The sequence below is a fragment of the Triplophysa dalaica genome, chromosome 1 (genome assembly GCF_015846415.1).
Source record: "Triplophysa dalaica isolate WHDGS20190420 chromosome 1, ASM1584641v1, whole genome shotgun sequence".
NCBI classification, from domain to species: Eukaryota; Metazoa; Chordata; class Actinopteri; order Cypriniformes; family Nemacheilidae; genus Triplophysa; species Triplophysa dalaica.
Genome location: NC_079542.1, coordinates 24,536,501 through 24,559,995, shown reverse-complemented (window position 1 = coordinate 24,559,995; position 23,495 = coordinate 24,536,501). Strand labels below are relative to the sequence as shown.

General features: G+C 37.9%; 3 protein-coding genes across 3 annotated transcripts; 2 read left to right on the top strand and 1 right to left on the bottom strand.

The window, feature by feature from the left end:
* The first annotated feature begins 497 nt into the window (after positions 1 to 497).
* On the top strand, positions 498 to 5,655 carry rab39bb (RAB39B, member RAS oncogene family b). Its single transcript, XM_056747455.1, has 3 exons — positions 498 to 617; positions 1,094 to 1,320; positions 1,924 to 5,655. The coding sequence occupies exons 1-3, from the start codon at positions 561 to 563 to the stop codon at positions 2,348 to 2,350; spliced, it is 711 nt and encodes a 236-aa protein (XP_056603433.1). The 5' UTR covers positions 498 to 560; the 3' UTR covers positions 2,351 to 5,655.
* A 539-nt stretch (positions 5,656 to 6,194) lies between these two features.
* Positions 6,195 to 9,775, bottom strand: vbp1 (von Hippel-Lindau binding protein 1). The gene is made up of 6 exons (XM_056747476.1): positions 9,655 to 9,775; positions 9,232 to 9,356; positions 8,910 to 8,976; positions 8,679 to 8,777; positions 7,505 to 7,643; positions 6,195 to 6,797 (listed from the first exon to the last, which is right to left on the bottom strand). Exons 1-6 carry the CDS (start codon positions 9,733 to 9,735, stop codon positions 6,721 to 6,723), a joined length of 588 nt encoding a protein of 195 aa, XP_056603454.1. The 5' UTR covers positions 9,736 to 9,775; the 3' UTR covers positions 6,195 to 6,720.
* A 1,124-nt stretch (positions 9,776 to 10,899) lies between these two features.
* Positions 10,900 to 16,768, top strand: syt4 (synaptotagmin IV). Its single transcript, XM_056749534.1, has 4 exons — positions 10,900 to 11,174; positions 13,247 to 14,109; positions 15,264 to 15,384; positions 15,660 to 16,768. Exons 1-4 carry the CDS (start codon positions 11,141 to 11,143, stop codon positions 15,968 to 15,970), a joined length of 1,329 nt encoding a protein of 442 aa, XP_056605512.1. The 5' UTR covers positions 10,900 to 11,140; the 3' UTR covers positions 15,971 to 16,768.
* Positions 16,769 to 23,495: the final 6,727 nt, after the last annotated feature.

Genomic DNA, 23,495 nt, shown 5'->3' with positions numbered 1-23,495 from the left:
GTTGTCTGTTCGTAAAACATGAAATAGAGGGCGCATACATTTGAAACACAACTTTAAAAGTTTAAACAAGTGGACAAATGACCAATGAAAACATGGCAGTTATTATAAAAAATGTAGGCACTTTGTAAAGAAACCAATTTTTTAAAACTACTTTTAACGGAGGTGAGACATGCGTTTGTTGGTCGCTGCTATTAGGGGATTGTAGCGCTGGTGCTGATGTGGGATGAGTCAGGCTATATGATGCTGCTAGTGTCGCTTTCGTTTCATCAGCACAAAATATCCAAACATTTCTCAACCTTCCGACGTGAAAAATAATATGTCAGACATGTGAGGTTCTCTGACTTGTGTGCGACTTTAATGCAGACAGTGATCATTTCAACATCACGCCGACTCATCTTTAACAACATCCACGCAAAGAGAACGCCTACTCGGCGCAGTTTGCACCTGTTTGGTTTTTATTAAGAGAAGGATGGTTTGGTTGTAATTCGATTTATTTTGCGTATTATATAAACGGTTAATTCTAGCATTTCGTTCAGCGGTTTATAGTGAGGTTTTAACCCATGTACGACAATGGAATCTGCTATTTGCCACCTTTGAGCCAAGCAAACAAAAACAATGTAAGTAAAGAGTAGCCTACAGAATAAAGAATCTACATATCTTGCTTACTTACAATGTGTGGTTGCCGCCTCTGTTTGCAAAAAAGGCTGTTAAGCAATATGGTAAAATAAGGAAATATAACAGTAGGGATGGCAAAGATATAGGAGATAGCCATGCTGTAGCCTCTTAAAATCAAGGGAGCAATAAAATCTTGTCAATCGAACAGAAATGACATATCGAGTCATAATACCTATAGCTTTATTATAATTACTAAATGTCTAAGAACATATAGCTTACAAACAGAATGTGTGATAACACAGTATGAAATAAATAATGTGGTTGTATGAAAGTATTCAGCAGAGGTTACAGAAGAATTAAAAGTTTTTACAAGATCTCACTATATCATGATGATTTAAATTATGTCTAAAATAGCTTTTCTTAGGAAAATAAGCAATGCAAAGTGTAATTCCCCACTATTTGATTTTTACTTTGACAGATCAGAATAATCATGGAGGCAATTTGGCTTTATCAATTTCGACTGATTGTCATTGGGGACTCCACTGTAGGAAAATCGTGTTTAATAAGACGATTCACGGAAGGCCGCTTCGCACAGGTGTCAGATCCGACTGTCGGGGTGGACTTTTTCTCGCGCTTGGTGGAGATAGAACCTGGGAAACGTGTTAAACTGCAGATTTGGGATACAGCAGGACAGGAGCGCTTCAGGTACTGGAAGCCTACACAACTTGGATATTGTTTCATAGAACCTTCATGTACAAAAGGCCAATTCTGTATTTTCATATAATGCATTAAACGTAGAATGGCTGAATTTTAAGTATAGGGTTTAAAAACAACCAGAATCCATAAAAATGTATTTTAAATTATGAATATTTAAATACTCGTTTTTGCTTAGACATTCAAAATACACTTTTATTCTAGTCATCTTTCATAAAGTCATCAAGCTTAGCTGATCAGTAGCTGGAATCTTATCTGTCCACCATAATTGGTGTTTCCATGGTAACCATGTTGATGCATCTTTCCTTATAGCTTTTATTTTGGATGGCATACTGATTTATCTTTATTTACTTTAACTGACAGTCTACATGTTTTTATTAATGGATAATGCAGTTCACGTACATATTAAAATTTTTAGAACTTTCACAGTAAAGGTAAATATTTGGTGAACCGTTACCTATTTTTTGCTATCAGGCCCCAAAACATCCTTCACAGGTCACTATTCCTCACATGTATTACCACATTTATAAAATTCTACAAGTAACAACAACAAAAATTCTTTATAATGCATGTTTGTGGTCTGTTATTCCTCAGGTCAATTACTCGAGCATACTACCGTAACTCTGTGGGAGGTCTGCTGCTCTTTGATATAACAAACCGTCGCTCTTTCCAGAATGTCCACGAGTGGCTAGAGGAAGCACGTAGCCACGTACAGCCCCACAGCATTGTCTTTCTGCTGGTGGGTCACAAATGTGATTTGGAACCACAGCGGCAGGTAGGCCGCCAAGAGGCCGAGAAGCTAGCGGCTGCGTATGGCATGCGTTATGTGGAGACTTCTGCACGTGACGCCATTAACGTGGAAAGAGCGTTCACAGAGCTAACAATGGATATATTCGAGTTGGTGAAGAACGGAGAGCTTACCATCCAGGAAGGCTGGGAGGGAGTGAAGAGTGGCTTTGTACCAAATGTTGTGCATTCCTCCGAAGAAGTGACAAAAGGTGATCGCCATTGCTTCTGTTAAGTCAGCAAACGTACCGTTTCCTCCAATCAAAGGATCCGTCTTCAAGGACCTGATGATGACTATATTATCCATTTCCTGCCTGCTGAATGCCTAAAGTCCCACTATGCTGTTTGTCCTTTACTGTTCTACACTACTTTGCTTATTCCTCCGATCACACAAGCTTGCGATTGGGCGAACAGAACTGTGTAGTGTTAGATTCCTGACAGTTAGTCAAACAAATCCTGAAACAATGACCAGTGACCAAACAATGACTTGCCTGTATCTAGATCAATCCTGGAGCCATGAAAGTTAAACTTCCCAAATTAAGATGTTCAAGTTATCAGGTTTACTGGGGCCTGTACCATGAATGTTGCTGAACAAACTCAGGGTTACAGGAATTAGTGTTGGCTTGACAAAACCAAAGCAACGTGATCAAGCTTTGTTGGTACCATGAAGCAGCTCATGTAGATTCTTTGTCAACTAAAGCTTTGATTCTGAAGCTAAGATTTGTTTGCGCGCGTGAACATGAACGAGTGATGTCGGCATCGCAAAACCAATCGTGTTCAACACGGATAGATGGAATTCCGTATGTTTCTTAGGAAATAATTATGAGCAAATATTAGTAACACAAATATGTATTCTAGCCAAGGAGTAAAACTGTTTCTACCGTCTATGCAAGAGAGAAGTGTTTCAGAAACACTGCTGATTGAGCTAATGCGCAAGTTAAATGATTATATAGTACACACATTTACTGAAGTATACTATAGTAAGGTTAATATTAAGTAATATGATGTATGTGTTTAATGTATGCGTGTGCCCCCACAGTGGATGAAAATATCCTGCCTTATATTATTTATCATGTAGTTTACCTTTATTAATGAGGAGGAAGCACATGATGAAGAGAAACTTTCTGTGCGCTCTGACAGAGTTAAAGAGGGCAATGTACTGTAGGCTTCTATTCAATATGGCACACAGGGGAATGTGAGGATTATATTTCATGTTACTCATGTCTCTGTTATTGTAGGACATTTCACAGCCTTCCCCAGAAACTGAGGTGTATACCTGCATAGGTTACAGAAATGTTAACAAAATACACTAGAGAAGCTGATTTTAAATAAAGAAGGTTAAATCAATAAAAAATGCCAGTATGTGAATTTAGTAGTCAGTTGAAGTGTACATTTAAAAATCTGATTGTCATCTCAATCCTGACTCTGGTTTGATTGAGGGTCATGTTGAAGTGGTTCTGTGGTCAGGATGGCAATAACCTCTGGCATACATAGGAACACCTGTCTCCCACAAACAGGCTATCAAACAGTCCTGTCATAGAACAAAGAAGAGAGGATTGAATTGATATTTGAAATTGAGTTTTGGTCACATATTTAATTAATTTAAAGGGTTTTGGACTGTTTCCAATTTACTTTACCTTCCTTAAAGCACTGACACAAAACGGATGCATTAGGCATTAAATTATTTAAAAAGTCTTTAACAATTTAAAATGTAGGCCTACTGTATACATTATTTAGGATATTCTAAGTTTAACTTGTTAAAAAGAAGATTAAAATAGCAGTGTTAAAATGTATGTGATGCCACCTGTCAATTTATTGTTTGTCCGTATCTTACTGTAGCTGTTTAATAGAAGGTTTCTTTAGTGGACAAAAAAGATGTCCCAATACAGTGAAACTGAAAATGTTCCTAAATGTTCTGCACCACAGAAAAGAATGTAAAAAATACATATTGTATGCAGTACAATAAAAGAATGAAATATTAATAAATTTCATTTCATGTGAGTGTAAGGGAAAGCCAGCAAACGTTATCTCTAAATTCAGATTTTACCTATACTGTCTATAGTAACCATTATTTGATTTTATATTTGTAATATATATTTACATCTTTTTATATTAGTATTTTTATTTTATTAAACATTATTAAAAATAACTTGCCATTGCAACACGCACTGGGAGTTAGTTGGCTCACTTATATGTAAATTAGATTGCCGCTGATTGGTTCACTTTCTGTGTGAGATCTCTAATCTAGATCATAACCTGCTAGCTGTGCATCATAAATTACCATGGCGATGAAGACCGAATAAAGATGAGTTAGTTTCATGGTACCTAAAACACAGGGTTGGGGCAAACTAATCCTAAACTTACCTTCATGGTACAGGCCCCAGGGGCCCGTTTCAGAAAGCAGGGTAAGTGCAAACTAGTAAATCAACCCCAGAAAACTGAAAACTCAGGGTTTTTGGTTTCAGAACGCGAGGTGTGTCAAATCTGCGACAGCGGGGTAAATCAAGCCCATTTCAGAAGTCGAGGTATTTTATACTCCGAGAGAGGAACCAGAGTAACATACTCCGTGAACCTAACCTGGTCGGGAGCAGGTTTCCAACCTAGGGTTTGTTACAATCTCCACCCCTTTAAGAAGCTCGAGCAGTGTTGAAATTGCATACGCCATTTGTTTATTGAGTCGTGTTACTAATCGCGCTCTATTTAGTCACACCTAGGGTGAATTTACTCAAGAGTGGACTGAACTAACTCAAATCAGCTGTTCTGAAACTGAAAACTCAGAGTAGCGATTCTCTGAGTAAATCAACTCAAGAGTTCAGATTTTAACTCTGTGTTGGTTGAACTTCCTTATTGAAACGGGCCCCAGGTGTCGTGGGAGATAACGGATTAAAACAAGCAGTATATGCTGATTTCACTGGTGTAGGTATACGCATTTCGGAAGACTTGGAGATCTCAGACCTGAACCATTTTGATTGCTGAAGGTGAAGTTTGTCTCATAATTTACTTTAAGGACACACGAAAGAGAGATGAATTGCAATATTCTTCATGAAGAATCTTAGGACTGGACAAACATGACCTGCATTTATTTTTACAATTATTAATATGGCAATGCGAACTAAATTGTCAGTTATTAAAGTGGTTGTAAACAATTATTAGCAAGTGGTATGAAAGTCAATCATACCAACCCAGAGGTACAACATTTTTGTTGTATTGCTGTTTATAGAGGAACTGATGGAAGTCTGTGCATATGCGCGATCCACAAATGCATTATTCAATTTATTAACTCCTCTAAAAGTATAACACAATACCACCAACGAGTGTTTGTATTTGTGATTGTTCAAACTCTTGTGAAAAAGCAAGTTGTTGCAAGGTTTTCTGTTTCCAGAGCTTGCATTTCCATTTATTTACCAATTTACTTTATTGGCCTTTGCAATTTTACTTTTGAGCCTAACAGCCGAACTAGGTAACTTTACAACTGCTTTCAAATTTAATCACAGATGTCTAAATACTATCCATCATTGAACATGATTGGTCAAGCCGATTATTGGATAGTAATTGCCATTTATATAGTGAATGGAACAGTGTCTCATGGAATGACCAGAGAACTTTGGGATGATTTTACAATTCACCATCTCTGCGTATGCTTTTTGATGCTAGTGTGGTTGGATTTGCAATGACTGAAGTACAAATTCCACTGTTTAATGAAATTGAGACACCCTGTACCTCTTTCTCAAGGGAACTTTACAATATATTACATATTAAATATGTTTAAAACATTCAGGATGTATGTATTAATTTTACAAAATAATTTTAAACTTCACAATTGAGTCACCTAATATCATTTTATCAGCTCTCATGACTGTGTTGTTCGAAGAACCGTACAGTAACAGAAATGTAGGACAAACCGTAGACTTAGCCATTTTCCCAGACAACATACATGATTGCTATAGAAGAAAGTGATAGAATTGCAGGCACGTATTAGAAGAGGTGCACACATCAAAGCTCATTCACCTCGCTCAGCAGCAGAACCTCATTCAAGAATCATTATAAAGATTTGCGGATTAAAAACACAGACCATCTCATTGATTTTGTGCCTTTCCCAAATCGCTTCATTATTTGTTCCTTGTTCAGTGTTTAATGGATACAATATTTCAAATAAGTACAGATGAAAGACCAGGTGAAAAGAACAGGCATCAGATGTGGAAGAGTGAAAGAAAAGGAAGAAATAAGATGTCCCTCCTTGTATTTTCATGCTGCATTCTGAATGGCCTTCTCACCACAATATGGCAATTCCACAGAAAGACAGTTTAAGAAAAATGAAATCTCAGACCTTAACCAGATAACAAAAGAGAGCAAAAGGGGCACAGAGAAAGACAAATGTGTAGACCCCGTGTAGAAACCCCATCTAAAACACCGCTAATAATTAGTCAAAGAAAACAAGAAAACAGTTGTTATTACTTTTGTTTGACGTTTTTCACCTTTTACTTGAAAAAATACTTGAAAAAGTAATAAATCAATAGATAACAGTTGGCGTTGGTGCAAACAGATACATGAGGGTGAAATTTCAGAAAGATTTTGGGTTGGGTGGGACCAAAAAAGGCTCCTCTTCTAAGACCGCTCAGCAGATTTGAGGAGATTGTCTTTGCTCCTTCTCTTGACGTCCCAATTGTAAACACGTGCCATGTCTGTGAAATATTTGGTGAAGGTGGATCTGACCTTATAACATCTGCTTTTTTAAATGCATCAGATGAGAGAACATGTTACATTTGACGACTATTTGCAGACTATCAAAACACATAGAAGCTTATTGATTTCCAGTAAGGGATATAAAATACACTCGATTAGAAAATATATTTTTTAAATATTATGAATTCTTCACAGGTTTTGTGAGATTCCTTTTAAAAAGACACAGAATAGGTGCCAAATTTTATATCTGAAAATTTAACAATTTACATTTGCAAATAATTGCACTGAAAAAAAACTATTGTAATTACAGGTATGATAGGCACGACTTGACCTATAAGAAGACATACAAATCTCGGTCATATTAAATATGTTAAAGATGGGGTAACATGCTATGTCATGCATTCTGATATAATACTGGATTTGGAGATCTTTTGAAACAGATAGATGGCGTGGTCCCAGAGCTAAAAGATGCGGGACATGAAACCGCACACAGTAAGTAAAACTAAGCCATATGTCTAAGTTTTGTTGGCGATCGGTGTGTATATGCAAAATGTAAAACACGAAGGGATTTATGCGATGTAAAAAAAGCCATATTCGCAAAACCTATTTATATCCGACGAGATCTATCCAAACGGTAATCAGGATTTACACACATCATTATGGAAAATACAGACCGGTTTCCCTTTTTTGCATAGTTTAAGGATACTGACTTCAGTGGTTGTGAACTGGTCTCTGAGGAAGTCCAGGTCCTCTTCTAGAGAGTCCAAATTCCGAGAAGCTGTCGCCAAGTTTTTCTCTAACAGTGCCTGGGCCTCATCGATGTCGTACTCTAACATTACATTAGCCTAGTATGCAAAAAAAGATTCACCCCAAAATTAAATTGGTGTCATAATTCCCTTACACTTAAGTGATTCTAATCACATAGTTACATTTTCACATGGAAAGGGGAAATCTCAAAGAATATTCACACAGCCCTTCTCCAAGCAACAACAGTTTATAGTGACCACGTCTGTAACTCACCAAAATTACCATAAAATGCTATATTAAAGCTCTGACCTGTTCCATAGCCTGTTTGACGTCAACACCAACTGCTACTGGCTCTCACAGCTTGTGACAAAACATCATGACGCCAAACCCTATGACCTAATTTAAAGTCTGCTTCACATATGGCAGAACATTTGTAATATAACAACAAGTTATACAGAGTTTTTTTGGTGCTTTAATAGTGTTGTCTTTTCACACAACAGACATGGTCACTCGGGAATGCTGTTGTATAGAAAACAACTGCATAAAGATTCTTCAAAAATCTACCTCTATATTCCGTGGAAAAAGAACAGCATACATGTTTGTAATGACATGAAGGTAAACAGATAATAAAAATGTTTTCATCGGTTTAAAAACTGCGGTGATGTTCAATGTAACAAGACATTAAACACATTGTTTGCGATACAGTTGAATTAGGAACAATGCTAACTATGACTAATAACAGCAGCACATCATTGTCCAAAGCACAAAATCTCTTTGCAGTACGAACATCAAGGCTACAAACATAAATGCATAACTATTCAAAGTAAGCCCATGTTACACCTCTAAAAGGATGCAAATGAATATACATTTGAGAAATAAGTAGGGTAGGTTTTTATCCACCAGTAAACAATTGGATCTTGAGACGCGACATCAATATGACTTATTTTTTAGAGAAAATGGTTTGGAGTTATCAGCCAAAAGAGGAAGTTGTGTTGGTGGGGAAGTAAGACATTTGGCCTAAAGATTAAAATTTAAAAATATTTATAATTAAATATAATAGGCAGGCATGTTTTTAAGAAGATAAAAATATGTTTTTGTTTCAGTTGTAAATACAACAGGAAAGCATCACTTACCCCAAGCCACAAACACACTTTATCTGTGGGCGGGACTGAGGCCTTGCAATAGACATTATCAGCCAACAGAAAATGTGTTGCCATGGGATTTGTAGTCTCCTATGATTTTACATAGAAACATAAGGAAAATAAAACAAGCATGAAAGACAGAAGGAGAGAATAAAGATGACAGAGAACAAAAATGTCTTTCTTCTCTTCAGTAAACATACACCACAAGATAAAAAACATTACCTTCTTTTTCTGCATATGTCGTAAGATTTCTAACGTCTGTTTGATTTGTGGAATCTGGCTTTTCAACCTAAATGAGACAAAAGTCATGATTCTTATATCAAGTTAATTCTTTGTTTTAAACGTTTTTTTTCTGTTTCTACTATAACCTAGACTGAAGAAAACAGAAGCCAAAATTAGTTGACAAAAATGCAAGGAAACCTAGTCAGTAATACAGGTGTATACATAATAAACTAAAGGCTTCTTAATAACAAGAGAGTCATATCAATTGACAAAGAAACAATACTTCTTTGTATCATTGTATATTGTATAATCATAATCAAACCTGAGTTTTTTCTGAGCCAGATTAAGCTCCATATATTTATATTTCTGATATTGTTCATCCAGCTTTCTCAGCACAGCGTCTGCTGTGTCATTGCCAGGCTGTTTCATGAACGCATCCACATCTTCCTACAGAAAACCACAACAACAATGTTAAATATCTCATCTACAACATCTAACCAACCCTTTTCATTTATTAACTATTTAACCAGTATTCATCAATGAAATCTTCATAATCTGGCACCCAAAACCCACATCACATTCAAGACATGAACAAGCAATGCGTGCACCCTTATAAGGAGACGGAGCTGTGCGCTTTCTGCCTAAGAAAGCCGATTAAAGACGGAATAAATCATCACACAGCCTTGGATGAAAACAACAAAGAGTATGAACTTGAAAATCAACCATGTATCATATTTCTACTGACCACAAATATTGCTTCTGGGATTCCGAGGTGTTTTTTTTTATTCGCAGCTCCTGCATTGCCACTTTCTATGGTCGTCGCCATTTTGGAGAGACTTACGGCTCTTCCTCTTGACGCACGCGCATGCTGCTCTTACACACGAGCGATGCCTGCATAATAAAAGTATCGGGCGTATCCTGCTAACTGCGAGCGAATGGTGTGTTTAATTAGTCCTTTGCTTATGAAGATATGTTTAAAATATTATGTGTTCAAATTCAGAACCACTGCCGTTTGTACGCTTTGTAAAACCACCGCCTTCTGTTTTTGTATTATTTGCAATTTACAGAAATAATCAGCAGGTGTCAGTGTTGCCTAATAAACTACACGATAACCAGCATCAGGCACCTAAGGTGACAATTTTGCTTCAATCAGAAGTTAGATCTCATACGTTTGCCTCGAAATTAGACATAGCCATTCATATTCAAAATGTTATTTTATAACATTTATCAAATTTAGACTACTCCCTAAAACAATGCACTGCAAGGAAAAACACACGTGTCTGGTAGCTCTGCCTCCAATACTGGCTCTCCTTCAACCCAGAAAGAGAGTTATGAGGTATAGCAGCTATAGATTAACTATTCTCTTTAGCAACTTCTCTTTAATCATCACCTATGCGTATTTTTTGTTTAGTTTTAAAAATACTGTTGATTCAATTAGCCTTCCACTGACTATTTTAAAGCAGATATTAAGTGATAAGCAGGAATATTAATGGGACAGATAGTAAGATGACACGTTACCAAGGCTGATTTATAAAGTCAGGGTGATGATTTACCATGGACGCAAAATTATTAAAACCATGCCTGCTGTGTCCTAGTGATATAAAAAGTTTTTATATTAACATTGTTGAAATTACAATACATTTAAAGGCTGCAGACTATTCCAGGTGAAGCAATTAGTTCCTTATTCAGACATTTCAGACATACAGTCGACAGGTCTTTGCTTTGTAAATTGGTCTGCGCTTCTCAAATTAAATTAGATGTCATCTGCTCAGTCTATCACGTTAATAGACCCATAACAAAGACCATTTAACTTGCACCTCTATGAGACGTTTGAAAACACACACCCCGTAAACCCTGAGCAATCACAATGATTGACTGGTCTGTTGTCCTGGTATCAGTGCGCAGGGCAGTGATTTCAGGCCCAGTTGTTCGTCAGAACTGCGTCAGAAGCGATGAACTCACTGGAGAGGAGGAGGAGGAGGAGGGAATCTGGGTGGCGTCGTTTTTCAGGCATATTCATAGCGCAGCGAGTATCAGCACTGGGCGGGTGTGAAAAAACCTATCGGAAAGGGCTTATTTTGAATATTGTGTTTTAAGAAATAATATATAAGAGATACATTTGTATCTTATACAAGCAATACATTATTTAGTTTGAAGCGTGAGGCGAGTGGAGAATCGTGAGAGGCGGCGGCGTCATCTTTTCAGGACCTTGGACAGAGCGCGCATTTACAATGGCACCAGTGGCATCGGAAGAAGCTCATTTCGGTAAGTAAATTGGATTTATTTATTGATTCGTCGAGAAAAGTGTATTTATTTAAGTTTGACAATTACATTTTTTTATTTAAACGTGACGAAGCGCAGGTTTTGCCTGATGCGCTGCCCCAGACATAAATAGGCGCGTAGTCTATTAGTAGACTATGACATCAATGTGTGAGAATGTCTAAAGCGAGATCAAAAGCGATATATGCTTGCTTACCAGTCACAGAAAAATATGAGAACTGTTTGTGGGAGAAAGATAGAACGGCTGACAAGGCACCAGAGCAAATTCAATGAAGTGCTGCACCCACAATAAAAATAGAAATTTCAAGGAAAAAAGACACTGATTTCAACATGAATATAGTTTGTCAGATTTTTAAAGCCAAATCGGAAGGTTTGTGTTGTTTGTTTACCTACAGCAATTTATATTAGGCCTACATATAAATGTATTTAATGTAATTGTATAATTTTAGTTTGGGCATTTCTGTTTTGGTGCGAAAGGGTGACAATATTATTCTAATTGATATATTAGTCAACTTTTAAAGGGGTCATATGGCGCGAATACGTGTTTTTCGGTGTCTTTGGTGTGTTATTAGTTATAAGTTATCCATGGATATATTAGACACGTAAAATTGCAAAAAGTGTCAGAATAAAAGATACATTCTATCTAAAAGCAAATGCTTACCCAGACCTGCCTGAAACGCCTCGTGTAACCACACCCCGCGAATGTACGTCACTTTGTAACATGACTTGACTAAGACCGCCCAAATCTAAACGCATGCAAAGTGTGCGTACTTGTAAATCTCATTATATCGTCACCGCCGCAGCCATGTCGCGGAGACGCTGTGTGTGAAAAAAAGACTCTTTGATGCCCTGTCAAAAGATGAGACAACTAAAAACGAATGGTTACATTTTATTGACAACACTGATCCAGAAAAGTACAATCCAAATGTTCAAGCTTATGCAGCGCATTTCACCGAAGATTGCTTCACGAACCTGGGAGAGATCAAGACCGGGTATGCACGAAAGCTTTGGTTAAAATGTGGGGCCATTCCAACCATTAAAACTTCGCAATTTGTCTGGAGCTTCAAATTAGTTAAGGACTGTCAGTATATTTTCATTGTTGAGTTTGTCGTGTTTTATGTGATCTGGAAATGCAGACACGCGCGCAACGTGAAAAAAAGATTACATAAGTCCTAATAATCAGTTAAAATGTTCCAACAAAAGGCAACAAATGTCGTGTTTATAATGGGGTTTGTTCTCTTTGTTGAGTCGAGATGTGGCGTAACACTGGTTGATCAAGAAGGGCCAAAGGGCTCACGTTATATATTATGTTACCATTCCAGGCTGTAATGCGAGCTTGTTTCTATCTCACACAAACTCTGTATGATTTATATTGTTGTTTGTTTGTAATCTGTATAACGTCGTATATAAAAGGTAAAACAGTTAGCTATAGTTTTTAACTATTTAACATAATATTTTTTAAAACCTTCCCAGTCCTTTACATCCTGCTCAAGTCGCGCTGGCAAAGTTCATGTATCGGCTTTATCATCTTCATTTTTTGTATTACATTCGGGCTCGAATTGATATAAGGAAGTACCGATGACATTTAATCACCTGTCAGTACAATTACTTTGGAACCTGATGTTCCGTATATGATAAGAGACGTTACATTTCCGTGACACACTTGCAGTATTCGACCAATCGCTACGCACTGGTTGACTGGCCAATCATAGCACACTTCGCTTTTCAGAGCGATGAGTTTTGTAAAATATCAGTGCGTTTCAGAGGGCGGGGCAAAGAGTAGATACAAACATGCATGGTATGTGGAAAATACAGAGTTTTTTTATCTTAAATCGGGTATACACATTACATTACATCTAAAACAACGATAATCTTCTTTTAGCTGTGTCATTTGACCCCTTTAAGGTCATTCTCCTATTGTTTTTTTGTGTTTACTCTTATTTTAGTATTTAATCTTTTTTGTCTCTTTCTAATGAGAATGACTAGAGACTCATAACAAAGGTGACAAAGATATTTATTTTATTGCTATTTTGTTCTGAATTTCTTCTTTTCTATAGCGGAGGTTCCTGTGAGTGTGGCTATAGTGAGTGTGTTTAGCCTGGTCTTCACTGTTTCTATCTTTGCATGGATTTGCTGTCAGCGCAAGGCTAACAAAACCAGTACCAAAACCCCACCCTATAAGTTTGTTCACATGCTGAAGGGGGTCGACATCTATCCTGAGAGCCTAAATGGAAAGAAGTTTGGAGGAGAAAAGACACCAGACAATACCCATGGAAAACAGACCCTCAGTCCCACTAATGGACGACTAGATCTCCACCTCGACCTGGAAAAGCGAGATCTTAATGGAAATTTCACCTGCAAGCCACCAAATCTCCAACTGAAGGTGCGCAGCTCCCCAGACCTAGACATCCCATCCCTTCAAGCAGGGTGTGGACAGGGTGGTAATCAGGAGGCTGGTACTCCAGAAAGCAATGTTTCCAGTCAGACACCAACACCCGCTGTGGAGAAATCTCAGGATAAGGTGGGCGGCCTGGGTACGCTCTCCTTCTCCGTTGAATACAATTTTGAGAAGAAGGCATTCATGGTTCACATCAAGGACGCCAACGGATTGTCTCCCACTGATGAACAATCGTTGACCTCTGACCCTTACATTAAGTTGACCTTGCTGCCCGAGAAGAAGCATAAGGTGAAGACACGTGTTCTGAGGAAGACTCTGGATCCAACCTTCAACGAGACTTTCAGCTTCTACGGAATTTCATATGCACGTGTTTCCCAGCTGACTTTGCACTTTATGGTGCTCAGTTTTGATCGTTTTTCACGTGATGAAGTAATCGGAGAGACCTCTGTTCCTTTGGCTGACATTGACCTCTCCGAGGGGCGGGTCCTCATGAGCCGGGACATTATTAAAAGGAATGTCAGGGTAAGAAGCATCGCTTTAATTGAGTTTTTATGTTTCTGTAACAATTAAACATACACTATAAAAATCCTGTAAAAAATGACATTTTCTGGCAGCTAGGGTGCCAGAAATAAAAAAAACAGTAAAATAACTAATAATATATTAATTATTTAAATAAAACGTGAAAAACCTGTATAAAAACAGTTACATTTCATAAAATTAAATGTTTTTGAAATAAGTACAAAAAATGATGTAAAAATACAGGGCTTTTGACAGTTGATAATCACTATAGTTCATATATGTGTCTTAATGGAACCTATCAGCATACAAATACATAAAACTAAACTGGCAAAATGTGTAGTGATTATGAAAAAGTGTTGACTATAAATTGACCTATTTCATTGCTACAACTATTGCTTGTGTATTATATGAAAATGTGGAAATGCAAATTTTGCTTTAGATTCAAGACACAAGTCTATATCACAGACAAGAGGACAATCAATAGTGTGTGTGTTTGTACATAGGGGTCAATAAAAACGTCTACCACCCAGTGAAAAGCACTGGGTCACAGGTTCTAAATATTTAATTGTTCACCAATGGACCACATGTGCCTAACCCATGACTCTGCAAAGATTTACAGAGACCAATTGGATCTAGAAAATTTAACTTGCTTGAGGGCTAAAAGACGTTTTCATGCTAAATCATCAGAACTTAGGGCTATATTCATTGCCCTACACTAAAATTTAGTTTTGACAATACAATTCCACTGTTATGCAGAATAGAATTCACTCCATTTGAGCTGAAAGAAAGGCTATTATCTTATTATCTATTATCATGACTGTGGCCGGATGCGGTTAAACAGAGATAATTATGCCTCATTGGCAGAGAGACATTAGGAGTCATTGCCGATGGGTTGCAAAGACAACATTCTGCTGTGTTCACACATAATTGGAGTCATACATTGGTGTTGTGCCAGGGGAATGATTCACGGTCAGTTTCTCGTAACATTTAGTTTTGAACTTGTCCTCCCTTAGCGTCGTCATTTAACACACGCTTCAATCAAAAGAGAATCAGTACATGCAATGACATAAGGGAGACTATTCAGAATAAATAATGAATTTAAGGGTCTTGAGTTGAATGCTAAAATGTCTTTATTCTCTTCCTATTAACATCTGTAGAACAGTGCAGGTCGTGGTGAGATGCTTCTGTCCCTGTGTTATCAATCCACCACCAGCACTCTGACTGTGGTGGTACTGAAAGCGCGTCACCTGCCCAAGACCGAAGCCAACAGACCCTCAGGTGAGGTCATAGAGCACTGCAAACTATTGGAAATCACAGTGATTGAGAGAGCGTATTTGAAGTCTAAGCTTAATGCCATGACCACTTGTTGAGGAAGGTCAATAGGACATTTAAATCATTCCACGCCATGTTTGTACACATCATCCTAGTCCCATCCACATAGTCCATTCAGAAGACGTGATCTCCCACTGCACAACGTATTGTTTCCTCTGTATCGATTGAAGTATTTATCTCTGTCTCACTCTCTTAATATCTTTCGCTGCTTTCATTCTCAGAACCTTACGTGAAGGTGAACTTTTACCAGGGAAAGAAGCGAGTGTGTAAGAAGAAGACGCACGTTAAAAAATGTGCTCCTAACCCCGTCTTCAACGAGCTCTTTGTTTTCGACCTGCCTTCGGAAGATGGTCTGCGAGACACCAGCGTGGAGCTCCTTCTCCTTGACTCCGAAAGGACGTCCCGCACACCCGTCATTGGCCGGCTTCTCCTCGGCACCTCCTCTCCTGGCACTGCCGGTGAGCACTGGCGCGAGATATGCGATCACCCGAGGCGACAGATCGCTAAGTGGCACGTGCTGTCCGAAGACTAGCTCGATTGGTTGCCATGCCAACTGGAGTCCAGAAACTGTAATTTAAATTCATGGATGAATGGGTGGGACTTAAACTTGTCACAAGTAATTTCCTCTGTCCAGCAACTGATCTCAGTAGTCATATCATTGGGGTGGAGCTTCTACTGAAGGGGGAGGCACCCGCTGATCGCAAATCATTCCAAAGATTCTATGATCCCCAATGATGCTTTTTCTTCATGCTTCATTCAAAACCTGATTGATCGCCACCTTGCGCAGTAACGAATGTCATTAAAGTTGCTAATGCGGTTCTTGTCTACTCACTGTTAATAATAGTCAATCATGCGATACAATTAAAGAAAATCCTGGGAATGTGATGATGTAAAATAACTGAATGTTCTGTTTATTTTCTTAAACAATGCTTTTATTCTTTATTTATTAAGTGTAAATTTAGTTATTCACTTATTCTTTTATACTTAATTTATTGACTGTTGTTATTTTTTGCCTGAATACATTTTGTAAATGGCGTGGGTGGAGCCTAAATTAGGCACAGACAAGCAGAGGTTAAGGTAATATGGCAGAACAACTATACCAACTGAACTGAAAAGACCGCATGTAGTGTGCGTGTAAATGTATGAATTTGACGTGTGTCTGTATGTATCTGTGTATATAAATGTGTGTATGTGTGTTTTTCCAGTTCCGGTGGAGTAAGAGGATGTGTTTTTCTCTTCACTGTGAGAACAATGGTGGAAGTGACGTGTATGTCTTAATATAAAACATCCAGGTCTGAGAAAGAAATGTCTCCTTAAGTCATTAAAAAAATTTTTTGTGATCAACATTTTTTTATTGGTCCAAAATACAACGAAAGCACTCACAAAAAAACAATAACAACATTTTATTAAGAAAACATCCAGACAGAAAAAAGTGGGCAACAGACCTGCTTCCTGCTTTGTGATGAAAGAAAAAATATGTAACTATAATTTGGTCATATATTCTACTACATTCTTGTATATCCGTGTGGTTGTATATTCAAAGGACACTATATTCACAAGATTGTGAATCCAATATGTTTTTTTACAAATAGCTGGTGTGAACCAATTCTGTATTATTACTTTTTCAGCAGACGTGAAATCAGCAGACCTACGTCACGATGAGAATCATCATTGAGAAGACATAAACTTGGATTTGTATCATAGTCAATATGTATAGAGTGGATAGAGAGGATAATAATAGAGCGGATAAAGTAGAATTAACATAGGTCCACATCGTAGAAACATTTGGACATTCCCAAAACATATGGAGAAAGGTACCTGATAATGTACTGTTACAGATATGGCATTTATATGTTGCTTGTAACTTGTTAAACCTCATATAGGGGGTAATGTATGCTCTGTGGATGACTTTGAAGTGGATAAGACGGTGTGCCAGATTTTTGACCACACCCTCTCCCAGTCAGGTGATATATTGAGAAGAGATAATTCCCAATTCCAGATAGATTGAATAGAGAATGGTTTAGTAATGTATTCATTGAGCTTACCATATATAAATGAAACAGATGTCCGACCATGAGGGGGAGCAATCAAATTCCAACCCAGGGGTCAAGAGACAGGAGATTCCCAAGGAGCTCCATATGCCTGAGAGCAGATCTAAGTTTGAAGATGCTGGTAGAAAGAATTTGCCCAAGTTATCATACAGATCACCACACGCGTTTATGCCCAGTGAGGACCAGGAAGGTTGAACAAATTTAATGGACGATTACGACCTAGAAAATTTTAATTGTTCCATAAAAGTGTATTGCTACAGAATTTGAACGGCCCTCCCATCAATCGTTTTGCCCTCTTCCAGATTCGAATAAAATTTGCTACAATAGGACCAAATCAGTGCTTAACAGCTTTCTTTCCCCAGTAAAAATAATATCTTGTAACCTATGTGATTTGACAATGTCAGATTCAATAACTCTCCATGAAACTGTAGAGTCAGATTCAACCCTCGTATGGAGAGCCTTGATTTGGAATGACCAGTAGTATAGTTCAAAATTTTCCACGGCCAGTCCCAAAGAGTGTACAGAAGGCTGCAGTGTGGCAAGTTTAATTCTAGATTATTTACCATTCCATACACATTTAGAAACTAAAGTTTTTATCTCCTTAAAAAAGTTAAGGGGGGGAGAGAGTGGTAGCATAAAAAAACAGGAAATTAAACCAAGGCAACAGATTCATCTTAACTGTAGAGATTCTAACTTGTAGAGAAACATTTCAATATTTTTTTTTTAAGCATTTGTTTCAAAAGCCCAGTAAGCTGTTCTGACCTATACTGCCTTCGCAACATTCAAGTCAAATACATTTTTTTAATGCTAAAATTTGCGAGGCCCGGGAGTGATTTGTTATACATGTCCCTTTCTTCTGTTCCCTATAGCTATATCAGGACACTTTACAACAGAGGGTCTTATTAGGTCAAATTTTAATCAAAGCTCCCAGAATAATATTCCATGTTATCCGTTTTCTCCTTCTTATACAAAAAAATCTGTAGTAAGATTATCCAGTAATCAATGGCTTTTTGTTTGTTAAATAACTGTTTCAGCTATTGTATCCTTGATATTTACCATAATAATGGCTCCCCAGTCCTTTCCACTCACTTCTCATCATTGAGCACTAGTAGGTGGGTCAAAGAAGCGGGTAAAAGAGGGTGAAGATTACGTGTAATTACAATTTTTTGTGTGTGACATCACAAAAGAGTGTTTACAGTTTGCAATACATTTTAGATTTTTATGCCTTTGGCAGACGCCTTTATCCAAAGCGACTTACATTACGTTATACTATACATTTGTATCAAAGTATTTGCAATCCCTGGGATCGATCCCAAGACCTTTGTGTTGCCAGCACCATGCGCTAACCACTGAGCCCCAAGAAAGCTTTTATGCTTGTGTAGCACAATGAAAAAATAATAATTTGATCAAAAACAAAATTAATTGTAATACATAAATTAATATATATATACCATATATATACTGTGTGACGGGAAGAGAAACGACACGTACAACAAATCACAGTTCATACGCCCAGGGGGGGATTTATTGATATGAGTGGCCCGTGGCCAGTCAGGAAGTGGGGGATAAGGGCTCCGGGTGGTGACGTAACGTCGAGGGGCGGTGGACCAAGGCTTGCTTGTCTTTTGTGCAGAAGTGAAAGTAGGTGCATGGGTCTGCGGCAGCTGCCGGTCGTCAATAGGAGAGACAACCAGGGTTGACTCGCCACAACTGTGTATATATATATATATATGTATATATATGTATATATATATTACAGTAATGTGATCCTATTATATATTCTGGTCAAAACAAGGCATTATATAAAGCAGCGTATCCTATGCATTCAAACGATAATTGGGTTTCAGAACAGAACCAATTGTGTTTGATAAGACCAGCCATCTCCTCAAAAAACTGCCTCCTGCAGTCAGACACAAATCCCCACCCTGTTCAACTCAGCTCTGCAGGAGCTGGTAGTTCTAGCTCTAAATCACCTCCGACTGTGTGTGTGTGTGTGTGTGTGTGTGTGTGTGTGTGGATATATAGGGCTTAGATGTAATGGAAATGTGACTTCAATGCGGTATTTCATGGAATAAGAAATGAACAATTGCAGTATCTTCTCTGAGAATCAATAATACAAGGGAAGTTATTGCTACAGCTTTGGCAATACAAAAAGTGCCCTCAGTTTTCATACCAATAAAACACACACACACTTAAAACATTGAAACATTGGGATGGGGAGCTCAAACAAAAAGGGAAAGAAAACAAGAGAGAAATTGGTCGACAGAAAAAAGTTGAAGTTGAAGGTTTTGAATGTTTCACAGGAGTGATGTTGTAAAGTAACATGGCAGAGTGAGGGAAACTGGGAGAGATAATGCGAGGGAAGAATTAGAATGTGCGAAAATGGAGAGAACATTACATCTGTCGAGAAATGTCCTCATGAAGGGAGCAGATTAAATATTAGGGGGAGGTGAGAGAAAAAGAAAAGGGAAAGATGTGCAGATTATGAACGCTGGATGTCTGACTTCTTGGTATTAAGGACAGCTCATGACGGTTTTATAAAAAAATGTAATAATTAAATACATGAAAAGAAGCAGATGATTAAACGTCGGGGAAGAAAAGGAACAGCTTGTGCTGTGAAGGACAACATACACATAGCACATAGGCTTACATTACACATATGTAAGCCAGTCCACACTACTGATGATACACTTGTGTGCGTTTATTGTGCTGCAAAATCTACAAATTTCCAGTGTTGTATTTTTGCCACTTTCTTTTTTTAAAGTCATGATGCTTGACACCCAAACACGTCCACACACTACCGTGAGCATCTCATTCCCAAGAAAATCTCCCCAGAGAACACCGTCACATTGAGTGAGTACAGTGAGTACAGACTAAAGACTCATTCATGTGTCATCCTCTCTATTATTACCTAAAGAAAGCTAAATTAGCAAAAATAGATTGTAAACTATTTTGCTGTCGCTTCAGAGTGGGAGTTTATACCTGCTGTGAACGAGAGAGAGAGAGAGAGAGAGAGAGAGAGAGAGTGGAGAGACTAATCATTAAAGGAGACATGAATTAGGACTTCAATTTTAACCCAAGCTTTTGTTACATAAGAGGGAATTGTATTCAAGTGAACATCATGTAAATGTTAGACCTGAAAATGCCATTGTTACTGAAATTACATCTGTAATTGACACCAGCGAACACCAGGTCCTGGAATACACCTATAGAAAGGTTGAGCAATGCCTCCACAGAAGAATATGAACGACTACTTCTCTAGCCCTGCCCACTGGTTCGCATATGATAGTCCTAAAATATCACAAGTTGTGCAGAACTAGATAGAGCGAACAAGCAATAAATATGCCATTTAAGATTGCAAAATATTGTGCAGTCAGTGCCTGGTTGTGGAATAAAACAGAGTCGCTGTACAACCTTTCTTCAGATTCTGACATTCGTAATACTTGGTTGATGTTTCTTTTTAAGGACGTTTCAACTCACGTGGGTAAAACATTGAGATTTTTTTCACTTAATTTCACCCCAGATTCCTTTGTGAACAAGGCACAGGTCGACGCTGGATTTGCAGAGAGCCTAAAATTAAAAAGCAGAGCTGTAACGTCAATATTGAATCTGATAGGAATGGCACAGCAATATATGATTACAACATTTTGTAATGCGTCACTATTACTTTATTAGAGATCAATTGATATGCCCTAATAGCCCTATTTGAACGAGATTACTATTACCTGGGGATCTCTAGTCATTTGTAATAAATGCAGAGGTTGTCTGTGATCTTAATCCCATGCAAATCGGCCACGTCTGTAAATTGTAAAAACTCTGTAAGTAAAAATTCCCCCACAAACTACCTATCATATTTTGACGAACACCTACTGTATGTCCTGTGATGATTTTAGTCCCGTGCGATTTGGTAGGCCCACGGTTTGCAAAAAATGAAGGCTGTTTTTAAGTGTTTTGGTATTATTATTAGGGATGCTCCGATCCGATATTTGTATCGGAAATCGGCGTCGATACTGAATAAAATTCTAGATCGGGTATCGGTGAAAAAATTGCACCGATACCCGATCTAGCTTACATAAAATTTCTGCTAGGCGATGTAAAAGTTCCTGGAGACACAGGTGTTACAAAATTTTCTGTTACCCGTGATATTTTGTGACCCTAGTAGGCGCTGTTGTCCCTATCGACAGTTCTCTACGCAAAGAGCGTAAATTCGGGCGAGGATGCGCTTTGTGCTCGTGCGCAGCTTTTTAATCTTGGGCAATAACGCGCTTTGTTCTCGTGCACGTTACTGTGAGCGGGCTTTTCAGAAAGTCTGTTTGAGAGCGCTCACGTGACGTGGGTAGCTGAACACGCCGATTGAACTGTACAAAGCAGGTTCATTTAATTCGTTTGGAATTATTGTGATTTCCATGGTAATTGTTTTATAGCCAATATGTAGGTGTGTGTATGTGTAGATGTAGATATATATACACACACATATATATATATATTCACTTTTATCCTAATAATAGAACAGCAATCACGACAATTCTAAACATTGTCCATTTAAGAAACATGAACATAAATGAGCTTCGTGTTACACATACATGCATTATAGGCTATAAAATGTACATAAGAACATAATATTATAAAATTATATGTTTATAATGTACAAAGTAACCTTTTAGTCCTACAGCAGGTCACCATATATCACGATGCACAGTAACGGGCCTAAAATATTCCGTTACCTTCCTCTGTTTTACACAGAATAGCCTTATTGTTCTTCATATTCACTCTTTAGACATCTTATGCCTTCTTGGTCTTATCCTGAAAAGCATTTAGCTGTGATGATATCAGTGACTGTGGTACAGCAGGTCACCATATATCACGATGCACTTTAACGGGCCTAAAATAATCCGTTACCTTCCTCTGTTTTACACAGAATAGCCTTATTGTTCTTCATATTCACTCTTTAGACATCTAATGTCTTCTGTGTCTTATCCTGAAAAGCATTTAGCTGTGATGAGAACAGTGACTGTGGTGCAGCAGGTCACCATATATCACGATGCACTTTAACGGGCCTAAAATAATCCGTTACCTTCCTCTGTTTTACACAGAATAGCCTTATTGTTCTTCATATTCACTCTTTAGACATCTAATGTCTTCTGTGTCTTATCCTGAAAACATTTAGCTGTGATGATATCAGTGACTGTGGTACAGCAGGTCACCATATATCACGATGCACAGTAACGGGCCTAAAATAATCCGTTACCTTCCTCTGTTTTACACAGAATAGCCTTATTGTTCTTCATATTCACTCTTTAGACATCTAATGTCTTCTGTGTCTTATCCTGAAAAGCATTTAGCTGTGATGAGAACAGTGACTGTGGTACAGCAGGTCACCATATATCACGATGCACTTTAACGGGCCTAAAATAATCCGTTACCTTCCTCTGTTTTACACAGAATAGCCTTATTGTTCTTCATATTCACTCTTTAGAAATCTAATGTCTTCTGTGTCTTATCCTGAAAAGCATTTAGCTGTGATGAGAACAGTGACTGTGGTACAGCAGGTCACCATATATCACGATGCACAGTAACGGGCCTAAAATATTCCGTTACCTTCCTCTGTTTTACACAGAATAGCCTTATTGTTCTTCATATTCACTCTTTAGACATCTTATGCCTTCTTGGTCTTATCCTGAAAAGCATTTAGCTGTGATGAGAACAGTGACTGTGGTACAGCAGGTCACCATATATCACGATGCACAGTAACGGGCCTAAAATATTCCGTTACCTTCCTCTGTTTTACACAGAATAGCCTTATTGTTCTTCATATTCACTCTTTAGACATCTTATGCCTTCTTGGTCTTATCCTGAAAAGCATTTAGCTGTGATGATATCAGTGACTGTGGTACAGCAGGTCACCATATATCACGATGCACAGTAACGGGCCTAAAATAATCCGTTACCTTCCTCTGTTTTACACAGAATAGCCTTATTGTTCTTCATATTCACTCTTTAGACATC

Bases quoted from the DNA above. Each gene is read 5' to 3' on its own strand.
- rab39bb (XM_056747455.1), top strand. From the start codon at position 561: ATGTACGACAATGGAATCTGCTATTTGCCACCTTTGAGCCAAGCAAAC. The intron at 618-1,093 runs GTAAGTAAAGAG...TTACTTTGACAG, and splicing joins GCCAAGCAAACAAAAACAAT to ATCAGAATAATCATGGAGGC. The intron at 1,321-1,923 runs GTACTGGAAGCC...GTTATTCCTCAG, and splicing joins GCAGGACAGGAGCGCTTCAG to GTCAATTACTCGAGCATACT.
- vbp1 (XM_056747476.1), bottom strand. From the start codon at position 9,735: ATGGCGACGACCATAGAAAGTGGCAATGCAGGAGCTGCGAATAAAAAA. The intron at 8,778-8,909 runs GTAATGTTTTTT...GTAAAATCATAG, and splicing joins GACATATGCAGAAAAAGAAG to GAGACTACAAATCCCATGGC. The intron at 7,644-8,678 runs GTAAGTGATGCT...TTTGCATACTAG, and splicing joins AAGTGTGTTTGTGGCTTGGG to GCTAATGTAATGTTAGAGTA.
- syt4 (XM_056749534.1), top strand. From the start codon at position 11,141: ATGGCACCAGTGGCATCGGAAGAAGCTCATTTCG. The intron at 14,110-15,263 runs GTAAGAAGCATC...TAACATCTGTAG, and splicing joins TTATTAAAAGGAATGTCAGG to AACAGTGCAGGTCGTGGTGA. The intron at 15,385-15,659 runs GTGAGGTCATAG...TTTCATTCTCAG, and splicing joins CGAAGCCAACAGACCCTCAG to AACCTTACGTGAAGGTGAAC.